This window comes from Zootoca vivipara, chromosome 2 (genome assembly GCF_965207765.1).
Source record: "Zootoca vivipara chromosome 2, rZooViv2.hap1.1, whole genome shotgun sequence".
NCBI lineage: Eukaryota > Metazoa > Chordata > Lepidosauria > Squamata > Lacertidae > Zootoca > Zootoca vivipara.
This window is the reverse complement of record NC_142584.1, coordinates 20,535,032-20,548,575: the sequence shown is the minus strand read 5'-3', so window position 1 is coordinate 20,548,575 and position 13,544 is coordinate 20,535,032. Positions and strand designations below refer to the sequence as shown.

The 13,544-nt window shown below is 44.5% G+C and overlaps 1 protein-coding gene across 4 annotated transcripts in view; it reads left to right on the top strand.

Moving 5' to 3' along the window:
- Nucleotides 1-13,544, top strand: part of CACNG5 (calcium voltage-gated channel auxiliary subunit gamma 5) — a 49,446-nt gene that overhangs the window by 25,926 nt on the left and 9,976 nt on the right. For 2 of the 4 annotated variants that reach the window (XM_035104017.3, XM_035104016.3), the window contains exons 2-3: nucleotides 9,124-9,359; nucleotides 11,161-11,247. In XM_035104017.3, the coding sequence (XP_034959908.1) occupies nucleotides 9,152-9,359; nucleotides 11,161-11,247 (295 nt within the window). In that variant the 5' untranslated portion in view covers nucleotides 9,124-9,151. The remainder of the gene's footprint in view (nucleotides 1-9,123; nucleotides 9,360-11,160; nucleotides 11,248-13,544) is intronic. The other 2 variants (XM_088662985.1, XM_088662986.1) reach the window with 1 other exon arrangement.

Below are 13,544 nucleotides of genomic sequence, written 5' to 3'. Positions count from 1 at the left end.
TGGTCTTGATGGCTAATAGAGTCTTTAGAAGCAGACTGAGCTGTGGAAATAAATGGAATAAATTAGGGGAGGCAGTTCAGACGCCGCGAGCACGAGCAAACGTTGATCCTGGAATGTGGGAGTGAAATGATGTATCATTTAGCGAGGACAAAAAAACAACACTGCAGAAACATTATTGGAAAGTATCTGGGCCATTGCAGATGGTTATTCTTTCACCCTCCAACTTTGTGATCTTGGGATGAAGATGATTAGCTGTCAGCCAGTCTGCTCCCCATCTCTCTCCCATTTGACTCTTGGTTGTTGTTGTTTTTCATCCTAGTTTAGGGCTTTCAAAGATAAGATAAGATATCTTTATTGTCATTGTCCCCTTGCGGGAACAACGAGACTACTCTGTTGCTACATCCACTCAGATAAAGCATTCCGCGTAATCCAAAATTACAAAACCTAATTAAAAACAGTAAATATAATACAAAATAACAAGTAAAATAAGATGACTTCAAAGTCCAGGCTTTCCATTTAAGGCCAAAATCTCTCTAGAGAAGAAACTGTTCCTGAGACGGCTCGTTCTTGCCTGCATTGTTCTGTATCTCCGTCCCGATGGCAGGAGCTCAAAGAAATGGTGACCAGGGTGCGTTGGATCTCTTGATATGTCTAGTGCTTTTCTATGGCACCTGGTGGTGTAGATTTGTTCTAAGGTGGTGAGCTTTCTTTCTTTCTTTCTTTCTTTCTTTCTTTCTTTCTTTCTTTCTTTCTTTCTTTCTTTCTTTCTTCTTCAGCTTTCTTTCCTGCATCAATGCTTCCCTTAAAGCCTTTGCTTAAAGTTAGCACTTCCAGGCTTGGGTTAGCACAAAGCACTGAAGGCAAAGTAGCATTGCTGGATCTCTGTAAGCGTTTAGAATGTAAATGAAAATGCCATCCTGACAGTAGGGTAGAAAGTTCAGCGGATGTGTTCCCTAATTGGTAACTGGAGCACTGGGCATGCTAACAGGATATTTGTCTCTTAGGACCCACATTTTCTTCACATTTAGAGCCAATTTACATGGGGCAACGTACGGTAGAACTTAACTCTCTCCTAAGTGAGGAGCACCTCAACGGCAGGTTAATGGGAAGGTGTTAAATATGAGTGTGGAGTAACATGTCCCCCGACACCACAAAAAGCCCACTAGTGCATGCACAAATGCATCTGTTGACAAAGATATTTCATGCAATAGTTCAGGGGTAGTCAACCTTTTTATACCTACTGCCCACTAATGAATCTTTCTTGATGGTAAAATTTCCTTACCGCCCACCAGTGCTCGATGGAAGGAGGATTCAGCTTGTGCCGCAGAACCCCCTACCGCCCACCTAGAATCCTGAAATGCCCAGGTTGGTAGGGACCAGGTTGACAACTCCTGCAATTGTTACATATTCCTTCTGATTTGCAAACCCTTTTTCCTGACACTTTTGTGTGCTGTTATGGCTGTCCCTTTTTCCGCCTTTACTGCATTATTTTATCATCAGTAACTGATAAGCAGAATACATAAAAATTGTATGTGTGCAGCCTTTCAGATGCGTGTAGCATTTAAGGAATCTGCAAAGAGAAAAGCAATTGTCTCAAGTAGTAACTTTTTTGTTGTTGTTGCAAGGGGATTGGGAAATAGAACATGTAGGTATGATTCCACCGGAAGAGCAAACTTTTATGTCATTTACTTCTCAAAAGGTTATTTTAAGATTTTAAAATACAAACTGTAGAAAATAAGTGTTCTTCTTCTTCACACACTTCCACTTTTTAGCCTGTAATCTTAATCACACCAATGTGATTTTATAAAGCCTCAAATGATCTACTCCTGCCTATTGTCGTGTGCATGTTCCTTATTGTATTGCCCTTGTTCCCATAATCTGGAGCCTATGGGGCATTGCATTGCAGGCACCTTACCTAGGTAGCTGATAAAATGCTGCATTTTCAGGACCCTGGATAGTTCCAATCAGACAGTTTCCTCTGTTGAGGGTCTGAAGCTCAAGGGAGACCTTTTATTCATTTTGTGCCAGACTACCCTTCCCAGATTCTGTCCACCCTCTGAAGAAGTCCTCTAGTCTAGCACTCTGTCATCTCTCACTCAGCTCCTACCTTGTGCATGGATTGTGCTGGTGAGCCGGCACTGGGAAGACTGATGCCCCTTAGTGCATGATCTCTTAGGAGAATTTAGCTGAATCTATCTTAGGGTTCCAGGTTGGGGGTCTCTAGCTCAAGGGGTTCCTGTTGAGAAGTCCTGGCTTAGGCTTGGTGTCAGGGCCTGAGACTGGGTTTAGCACCTCTGTAGTTTGTGTCAATGACATTCCTTATCTCGCTGATGCATTCTCCTCTGTGTCAGAGTCCCAGGTTCTGCTCTGATCTCAGGAATTTCTTCGGCTTTTTTAAAAAATTGATCTCAGGGATTTCTGGTTCCCAGAAGTGGCCTCTATTAAGAACCATTCTGGAGATTCAACTATCCCTTTCCCCCCTCCCAAGAGAGGGTTTTAGATCTGGGTCGGGAACAGCAACCATTGTAAGAGACAATGGAGAGAACTGACTCAAATAGATGACATGCACATCAAATAAAAGACTGCTTAGACAAGGTCTGGTTGCATTCGTCACAGCAGTCAGGGAGTGTTTCTATTGAGGTTTAAGGTTATAGATTCTTGAATACGTGGGCCTACAAAGCAGATGGCTTTGAACACATGGCATTCTGATCACTGACCACTCAATGCACAGATTCTCACAGAAATTCATTTCACATTCTGAGCCATAAACATTTTTTGGGGGGGGGGAGGTGATGCCACATGATTCATGATGAGCAGCATGGTGCTGGAAAAACACATTCAGAACTAGGTAGAGCAAACTTCAATGACACCAGTACTTTTTGTATACTTTAATACTGTACATGTTGTGCTCTCTAGCTCACAGGCAGTTTGGATTTGCCTGAGCAAACTACCAAGAAAATTCATTTTTTGGCAAAATATTTTGCTTAGGAGAGTTTAAAAATTGATAGGCCAGAGCAAATCAACTGGGATGTGCTGAAGGAACTATCCCCAAGGATAGAATCCTCCAGCCACTATTTTGATGGCATTTTAGGCCATTTTGCAAATTATGCACAAATAAGTGGTTATTCTGTTGTTTGATCTCAGATTATGTAGTGGAATGATTGTTGGCTTGCCTTAATCCAAGTTTGAGCATTTCACATGGAGCCAGTTCCACTCTCCCTCAAAGTCTAAAAATTGGTGTCTTCCCCAACTGATCTAAGTGGGGCTCATATTGAAGCTATTTTTTGCACTTGTCTTAATCAGAGTGGGTCCTCCTAAAGCATAGGTCAGCAACGTTTGGCCCATGGGCTGGATGCGGCCCACAAAGGATGTTTATCCGGTCACCGAGCCGCCCGCTCGGCAAGTCCCCCATGCGCTGCGCTAAACCAGCGCAGCACGGCGCGGAGACTTGCCGAGTGCTGCCGGAAATCGCTTCTGTACATGCCCAGATGCGATTTTCTGCTTCCGGACATGTGCAGAAGTGATTTCCAGAGCCCCAAATATGGGCAGCACGGCGCCAGAAATCGCTTCTGCACATGTCCGGTGCATGTCAGGCCCACGGACAATTGTCTGTGGGAATCATCCGGCCCATGGCAGGAAAACGTTGTCGATGCCTGTTCTAAAGAGCTTAGCTTGAACCATCTTTTATCTGGGCTTCATTGTTCTATATCTGTCTATCATGCTCTTGGATCTTTCTGCATGACATAACTCTGTCTAGCCTAAAAACTGTGCAATGAAAGTTACTTACAGTGAAATCCATGAAGTGCTTGAGCCAGTTTTCTTGCACTTAACCAGCATAAGGGCAAGTCCTATGTGTTAATTATATTCTGTTGTTCTTCTACCATGCTTCAGGGCTTATAGGAACCTATGGAGGTTGCACAAAGGGGTAACAGCCGTATTTGTTTTGAATTGAAAGTCATTGATTGATTGACATGTGGGGGTGTGCTGAATGGCCTTGCCACCCTCCAACATTCTTGCTTGAAAATTACATCCCTGGAATTGGGCCAGCTGTGCTAAGCAGAAGGGACTGGCACCTCACTATTCAACACAATTCTTTTGAAATAAGTCTCACTGGTGTCCATGGAAATTGCCTCTTGGGAGAAAGGAACGTGCTTAAGAACTTCATTGGGTTTATTTTTGAGTGAACACAGATGGGGCTTTGGGGGTGGGGTGCTCCAAAACTATCAATTATGAGCATACATTTGCAAGTGATTAATTTCAAAAAAAAGCCATCCAGTGTGCATTGACTGTCGCAATTAGCAGATTTGCCAACTGTGAACTTGAAACTTCCCTCTTGGCTTGATTCCAGCTTGCACATGCCAGAACTGAAGAACAGGTCTTTCTGCTGAAAAGTAGCATAGAAATACTTGAAGTAAATAAAATGCTAGAAATGAGAAAAAAGAAGCGTTGGGTCGTAAAAGGAACCGTAGTTTCAAAAGAGCTTACCGCTGAGTGCTGAAACGTTGGGAAATAATATAGAAAAATATGCTCGCTGCCATGATTTGTGTGAGTCGCTCAATGGTTGCTGAGATCTATTGAAACTAAGAACATAAGACCATAAGAAGAGCTGATTGGATCAGGCCAATGGTCCATCTAATCCTGCATCCTGTTCTCATTGTGACCAACCAGCGTATGGGATTGAACTCTAGTCCTTGAGAGATTAGAACTGTTCATTACCACCATAAATGATGAATTTCATAAACAAGGTGTTTGGCAGCATATGTTCCGACTCCTCATGCTCTGTACTTTCAAAATTAGTCATTTCCCTCCTCTTTTTAGGAACCAGCTCCAGGTTTTTTCAGCTGTCAGTCCCTCTTCTGTTTTGTTTTTGTGCTCAGCTGTTATTCAATGACGTCTTATGTAATGGTATCCCAGAGTAATATCTTCTTTGCCCTAGATCAGGCATCCCCAAACTTCGGCCCTCCAGATGTTGTGGACTACAGTTCCCATCATCCCTGACCACTGGTCCTGTTAGCTAGGGATTATGGGAGTTGTAGGGCCGCAGTTTGGGGGTGCCTGCCCTAGATGATGGGAAAGTGTCTAAAAGTTATGTCTAGAGTTGTTCCTGAATCATGGTCATCTTCCCAGTTTTGTAATGGTCTCACCCACAGTCTAATATGGTACCCTCTCAATGGTTTGGACTACAGCTCCTATCAGCCCAGCCAGCATGACTAAGGCTCAGGTTTGATGGAAGTTGTAGTACAAAATATCTGAGGGGCAAAAGTTTGGGAAAGGCTGATCCATTAGACCAAATGTTGTGGCTTTTGGATCAAGCTCACTGAAGAAGCACGGCAACTTGCAACAGTACAGCATGTAGATCCATGTTGGGGTTGACTGACTATTATGATAGATAGATATTACGTTTGTAACAGCCCTATTTGAGACCACTCTTGTTCCCTATCTTCCAGCGCTACGTATAACTGAGGTTGTGAAAAAGGAGTTAATGACATGCCTTGACCTACTTACTGCTTGAATTTTGACCTGAAGAAGAGCTTCTGGCATTTGGAAAGTTCTTTGTTTTTCTCTGCTAAAAAGCCTTCACTGTACCTTTGTAGCCTGGAACATATTACAAGGTGCATTCTCATTACAGGGGGCACCCAACAGGCTAAAAGGTGCCCGGTCCTCTTCTGAGGCTGAATATTGCAGAGGAAAGTCGGTCGTGCTGGACTGGCTCTTCTTTTAGGAAAGAAACATTTCTGCCATTACTGATCTTTCAGTTGAGCTCCTCCATCCCAATATGCTCCCAGGGATTCTACAGTTCCTAAGGGGTACAGTGGTGAATTGCCACCAACTGAAGGTGCTTTTCAGGTGTCCATGACTTGACCTCACCATGACTCATTCAGCTAGGTTGCTGTCGATGTGGGAGTGCAACAGGGGGATGTGCAAGGCCATGCCTTCCTCAGAGTGCCACCTGTTTGTTCCCTATTGTGGCTGGGTTGCTATCAGGCCAGCTGCATGCAATTGACTTGCAGGTGGGTTGTCAACATCTGGCCCAGGAACATCTTGCATCAGCCAGTGCTGAACGGAATAGGGGGCGCTGTAGACAGGTGCCCTGTTTTTCATATTGATAGCAAGTGCCCCTACTGAGCCCCCTTGCTGTTTCACACAGCTCTTTAGCAGACAAGCCCTCTGCATCTCCTTGTAGTCAGAGACACTTAGTCCCGATGAATGTACTGACTGTTGAAACCTTGAGACCTCTGTAGGAATTTCAAGCAGGTGATGTCTGATATGAGGTGAGCTCTCCATTACATCAGCATCAATTTTATTACTTTCAAAGCTTCCTGATCAGAGAAGGCTTCTGGTAGCTTGGGGTCTACATTGGACCGTATACCCTGCAGGGTGGGGGCTGCCGCCTTGTGTGTTTTAAGTACAGCACCATGCTTCGTAAATAACTTATGTGACATCGTGATGATTGCTCCTCTAAAGGGCTTGTGGGTGGCTGCTTCCTATTATTTAGGAGAGTTATGTGTTTGTTCCGGCAGAGAAAGGACAGAGGTGCAGCTCACAAACTGCACGTTACACATGCCGGAGTATCAAGACTTTGTGTGCTTTTCCCTGAACCAGTGCCAAGAAAGGCTAATTAACGGGAAGCCAAATGGCAGTGCTAGGAATATATATATATATATATATATATATATATATATATATATATATATATATATATAGAAAAGGGGGGAACACCACCACAATAATTTGTCATGTTTGTACCACTGCATTGCTGAGCCCCACATCTTCATAATATCCACATCAAGAATCCGCTGAGGGAGAGATTTGTCAGAGTCGAAGGCAGCGGGATTGAGAGTTGCTGTCTTGCTGTGCACATGTCACCAGTCCAGTGCTGATAGAAGGACTCTGAGCATCTTGCAGTGTGGCCTGGCAAACTGCTTCCTTCTCTCTCTCTCTCTCTCTCTCGTAATGGATAAGTCTTCGGTCTCACCTCAAAGCCACAAATTCACTAGGCACCCAAGCAGCACAATTCTGTGCAGTAACTCACACTTGCCATGCTCCCTAGTAAGTGCCTGTAGAATTGCAGCCTTAGGCAAGCCTCTCAGTTCCGCTCGTGGAAGCCCCATACAAGGACTTCCGCTCACACCATGAGGCTTCCCTCTCTCTGCCCCCTGAGTGCATTGTCTAAATTGGCTGGGGGGGGGGGAGTGTGTGAGAAAAAACTCCACAACAAAATAGAAGGGGAAGAGTGGGTGGATGGTTCCAACAGGCAAGCAGACATACTTACGCTGATGGAGCAATCAGCTTATTACTGTGTCAAATTCCTCCTGATGTAAAGTCCCAACCCCCCCTTTATATTTATATCCTGCCTTTATTCTAGGGAGCTCAAGGCAGTGTATGAGGTCCCCCCCCCCACTTTTTTAAAAAAATCCTCACCCCAGCCCTGTAAATTAAATTGCAAAGACTCTGTAATCCAGTATTTGTTGTGGGTTGATATTCCTGAAACTACTGAGATTGTCTCAGGATATTTAGCCAAGATTTTTAAAGTCAAATTTAAAATCACTTAATTTTACTTAATGGTGGCTATTGAGTCTTTTGTACGTTTTATGTGTTTAATATGTCTGGATTACCATTATTTTTATGGATGGTTCCCCCCCTTTATGGTTTTATTGTCTAAATTATGCCAATAAAAGCTGAACAAATGAATGAATGGTGAAAACATAGGCTGAGAGATGACTGGGCTGAGAGTGTCGCTTAGTGGCTAGAGCAGGCATCCCCAAACTTCGGCCCTCCAGATGTTTTGGACTACAATTCCCATGTTCCCTGACCACCGGTCCTGTTAGCTAGGGATCATGGGAGTTGTAGGCCAAAACATCTGGAGGGCCGCAGTTTGGAGATGCCTGGGCTAGAGCGTTAGCTCTAGTCTGATCCTCTTTCCACCATGCCACACTAACCCCCTGGGATACTATTGTAATACTATGACTCTATATGGATCCAGGGGTCCAGGATGAATGATGGGGGTGGAGACTCTCCTTCAGGTATACTGGGCCAAAGCCATTTAGGGCTTTAAAGGTCAGCACCAACACTTTGGATTGTGCTCGGAAACGTACCGGGATCCAATATAGGTCTTTCAGGACCGGTGTTATATGGTCTCAGCAGCCACTCCCAGTCACCAGTCTCGTTGCCGCATTCAGGGTTAGTTGTAGTTTCCGGGTCACCTTCAAAGGTAGCCCCACATAGAGCACATCACAGTAATCCAAGTGGCAGATAACAAATGACTAAGAAACCACAATAGTGGAAAGCAAACACTGGGCAAAGGCAACTTCCTCTGAGAATCTACATCTTGGCTGCAGCCACTCAGATAAAAATTTGATCCAGAGAAACTGAAGTGATGTTCTAAGACTGTAAAATGAGGCAGAGCCGCTTTGGTTGTGCTCCACTTGGTATATCACAAGCCCCTGAGAGCACTTCACTGCTACAAAGGATGGGTGGTGGTGCTTTCTGTGAATCATTTTGTTGAAGCTTCCCTTTCTGGTACAAAGGCACCTGCTGTTCTCAATATGCTGATGCCCTTACACCTGAGTCAAAATCGACCATCTGCAAGCAGTATAAAAATGCACCCCTGAATTAGCAGTGCTGTTTTCCTAGAAAAAGAGGGGCTGGAACTCACCATGAATGCCTTCCTTGTTCTCTTATAACTGCAATGGTACCCACCTGAGAGGAGACGGAACTGAGTTTCAGCTGAAAAAGAAGCCTTGCCGAATAATAATTTCAGGACACCTCCTCTCTTTCATGTCTGAAGGACATGAACAGGCATAGGCAAACTCTGTCCTCCAGATGTTTTGGGACCACAACTCCCATCATGCCTAGCTAACAGGACCAGTGGTCAGGGATGATGGGAATTGTAGTCCCAAATATCTGGGGGGGCGAGTTTGCCTATGCCTGGACATGAAGGAATATGACGGTGGTGTGCCACATTCATTTTCAACTTATATGGGGCTTTTGGGCTGTTTCCCCACCAGTAACTCCGATATCAAACCATGCACAGAAGGAGGAGGGCGATTTCAGTTTCGTTCAGTGCAGATAACATCCCCAATTCACTGCTAACAGTTCTTCTATTCTTCTCTGCCCATGCAGGAGTTCTCTTTTGTCCCGTCGGACCCTGATGCTTTTGGGAATGAGCACCTGTGGCAGAAAGGCCCTGACTCTGCTTAGCAGCGTGTTTGCCGTGTGCGGATTGGGACTCCTGGGGATTGCTGTGAGCACGGACTACTGGCTATATCTGGAGGAAGGGATTATCCTGCCCCAAAACCAGAGTGCGGAAATCAAGATGTCTCTGCACTCTGGCCTCTGGAGGGTTTGCTTTTTGGCAGGTACTGTGCTTTATTGAAAAATGAATCTGGTTTTGCTCGCTGTCCCTCTGACTAGTCATGTCTAGCGACTAATGTTTCTGAGTCCTGTTAGTTGTGCATTTTGATAAAATTTATAATTAAGGTCTGTGAAATATTCCAGTTATATCCTGCATGGATATGTGCACCTTGGTGTGGGGTGGGGAGAATGGACTGGTGGCCCATTTTGAAGTTGTTGGAATATTCCAGTGAGTCACTGGATTGGTTCGCAAGTGCAATTCACTATGTGGATTTGCGTAGGCTCATATATATATATATGTACTGGATGTCTTAATGCAACCTCAGTCCGTACTCAATAATAATAATAATAATAATAATAATAATAATAATAATAATAATAAATTTATTATTTATACCGCGCCCATCTGGCTGGGTTTCCCCAGCCACTCTGGGCGGCTCCCAACCGAATATTAAAAAGACAATACAGCATTGAAAATTAAAAACTTCCCTTAACAGGACTGCCTTCAGATGTCTTTTAAAAGTAAGATAGTTGTTTATTTCCTTGACATCTGATAGGAGGGCACCACTACTGAGAAGGCCCTCTGCCTGGTTCCCTGTAACCTCACTTCCCAGAGTGAGGGAACAGCCAGAAAGAAGGCCCTCGAAGGTGGACCTTAGTGTCTGGGCTGAACGGTGGGAGTGGAGACGCTCCTTCCGGTCTACTGGACTGAGGCTGTTTAGGGCTTTAAAGTTAAGCACCAACACTTTGAATTGTGCTTGGAAACGTACTGGGAGCCAATGCAGGTCTCTCAGGACCGGTGTTATGTGATCCCAGTGGCCACATTATCCACTGTCAATGGCTAATGGAGTTCTCCTGCAAGGACATATGTCTGTGTAGTGAAACTTTCCCTCCCTCTCCTCTGCCTGTATGCCCCAATATCTGTTTTTGGAGTTCTCCTAATGCTCTGGAGCAGTTTGGGGGCAAGGATGTGCAGGGAAGGGGATGCAAATGAAAGTCCTTTAGCAAACAGGACAACCCTCAGGCTGCAATCCTAACCACACTTGCCTGAGAGTAAGCCCCATTGAATCCAATAGGATTTACTTCTGAGTAGATCTCATTAGGATTGCACTGTAAAGCCACCAACAATCAAACTGTGGCAGGCTTCGGAAGAGAAATGAGGTGCACACATTGACCTCTGAGCACAATCCATTCACTATACTCTGTCATGATGATGAAACCTGTTTTATTGCTATTTCAGTGGTGTTTACATATTTCTAAGCAATATTTAAAATCAGCCTCCTTGGTTTTTGTTCTTTTACTTCTGATATTTTAAAGGGCCCTTAGCCAAACTAAACAATAAACCAACTGCACAATTAGCAATTGTATGAATGGTTTAAAACAGGGGTCAGCAAACTTTTTCAGCAGGGGGCCGGTCAACTGTCCCTCAGACCTTGGGGGGGGGCGGACTATATTTTTTGGGGGGGAATGAACAAATTCCTATGCCCCACAAATAACCCAGATAGGCATTTTAAATAAAAGGACACATTCTACTCATGTAAAAACACCAGGCAGGCCCCACAAATAACCCAGAGATGTATTTTAAATAAAAGGACACATTCTACTCATGTAAAAACATGCTGATTCCCAGACCGTCCGTAGGCTGGATTGAGAAGGCGATTGGGCTACATCCGGCCCTCAGGCCTTAGTTTGGGGACCCCTGGTTTAAAAGAAGCAAATAACAAACACATGGGATCCTGGTAGGAAGTATGGGGCTTTATGCCTTTGCTCCCCAAGCAAGTGTAAAATGGGCTTTTCCCATTCCAGGTGAAGAACGTGGGAGGTGCTTCACGATAGAATACGTCATGCCAATGAATGTCCAGCTGACATCTGAATCAACAGTCAGTGTTTTAAGTAGGTGGTTATCTTTTTTTATTGTGGGAGCAGTGTTTATGTGTGTTCATTCTAACACCGGCTTTTCAGAGACTAGAAGTCATGTGTTTTATCTTCAGCAAAGGACTGCATCAAAACATTGTGTATGGGAGAAGCCGTTGTTGTTTGTGTTGCTTCCTGGGTTTCTTTGTTCATGAGCACATGTGGAAGGGAGACACGAAGCCATTCCAATAGTCCTGCTAGGCTAGGCAGCTGTTTACATCAGCATCACAGTGTGATGTAGTTGCAAATCAATCCTTTGCACTTCAAGCAGCAAAGAGGATAACAGAATGGTGCTCCTTTAAATTAGAGGGGGCAATAGCAATTCTGACACACTCCCCCATTCTTCAGAAATGCTGCCACTGCCCACCAATCATGGCTTTTTTGTACCAATCACATGCCCCACATTAGCCATGCATGGTAGGAACCGATCAGCACATGGTAATGGCAGAATGATGCTAACCTACGGTAGTCAGCAAACATACAATAGACAAGTTAAGTGCTGTAAACTGTGATCTCTGCGCTGCAGGCCACCATGGCAAAGCAAGAAGGAATCTAGTGGTAATGGACACTGATAACTGTTCCCTGCAGATAGGTGTTTGAATCCCCTTGTAGCACAGAGATAATATGGAACAACCCCCTTTTGCCATGGAAGGAAGGCCCGACCTTTCTATCACAACATCCAGCTAACTCCAAAACTCAATTGGAAATAAGGTCGGCGGTTCGAATCCCTGTGACGTGGTGAGCTCCCGTTGCTTGGTCCCAGCTCTTGCCAACCTAGCAGTTCGAAAGCACGTCAAAATACAAGTAGATAAATAGGAACCACTACAGCGGGAAGGTAAACGGCATTTCCATGTGCTGCTCTGGTTTGCCAGAAGTGGCTTTGTCATGCTGGCCACATGACCTGGAAGCTGTACGCCGGCTCCCTTGGCCAATAATGTGAGATGAGCGCGCAACCCCAGAGTCGGTCACGACTAGACCTAATGGTCAGGGGTCCCTTTACCTTTTACCTTTTATCCATAGAGATAGGAATGGATGAGAACATCACTTTTAAGCAAACGGATTTTTTTTTGCATCTTTCCAATTATGATATGGATCAGAATGTAATTAGCCTACAGATTTGCCTCCATAAACATACCAAATTTCATCCTTTAAATGTGTGTTTAAACATAGAAATGTGTTGCACATTAAGATAAAGCACAATATTTTTGTACTTTAGGATCACAGATGTGTCTAAGTACATATTGAAATAGGAATTTTCATATGGCTTTTAAACACGAGTAAACAGCATAGATTTATGTGAAAATGAGACTGAATGGGTGGGATGGGCTTATGAATAAACACATGCGGAACTGGCACAGGGCAGAAATAGATTTCTGTGCATGGAGAACTTGCAGGCACCCCAGGAGAAGGTTCAGTAAGTAGTACATAACTCAGGAATATGTGAAGCGCTGCAGGCTAACACAGGAGGTGGGTAGGATTATGCTCCCATAGGGTCCCACAGACACTGCAAACAATAGAGTTGGATTAGAGTTACTGGGAGGGAAGCAAACATTTTGCAAAGTTGAGGACTGTATGTAGCGGCACTCACCTTGGATCCACAGAAGCTGTTCAGTCTTAAATTCCTAAGGCAATTTTTTTCTGTGTTCCAAACTCTTCATTGTGCTTGGAAGCTAATCTCCCCTCTGCTGAGTTACAGATTTGGTGTAAGACATTTAATTATTGGCTTCAGCTGAATTTAAACCCCACCAGTCTACTACCTTTAGTATCACAAGATTGTCATAAGAGCACTTGGACAGCGCCTCAACTTCCATCAGCCCCGGCCAGCATGGCCAATGGTCAGAGATGATGGGAGGTGTAGTTCACCAATGTCTGGTGAGCCAAAGGATCCAGCCACTCTGGGCGGCTCCCAACAGAATATTAAAAGCATAATAAAACATCAAACATAAACTTCCCTAAACAGGGCTGCCTTCAGATGTTTTCTAAAAGTCAGGTAGTTGTTTATTTCTTTGAAATCTGATGGGAGGGTGTATCACAGGGCAGGCACCACTACTGAGAAGGCCCTCTGCCTGGTTCCCTGTGACCTCACTTCTTGCAATGAGGGGACCGCCAGAAGATCCTGGGAGCTGGACCTCACAACAACTCTCTGTGGTAGGTTAGGCTGAGAGGCAGTGACTGGCCCAAGGCCACCCTTCATGGCCAAATGGGGATTTGAACTTTAGTCTCCCGTCTGACTCCTTATCCACTATACCACACAAGTTTCTAAGGTCAGACTGTTT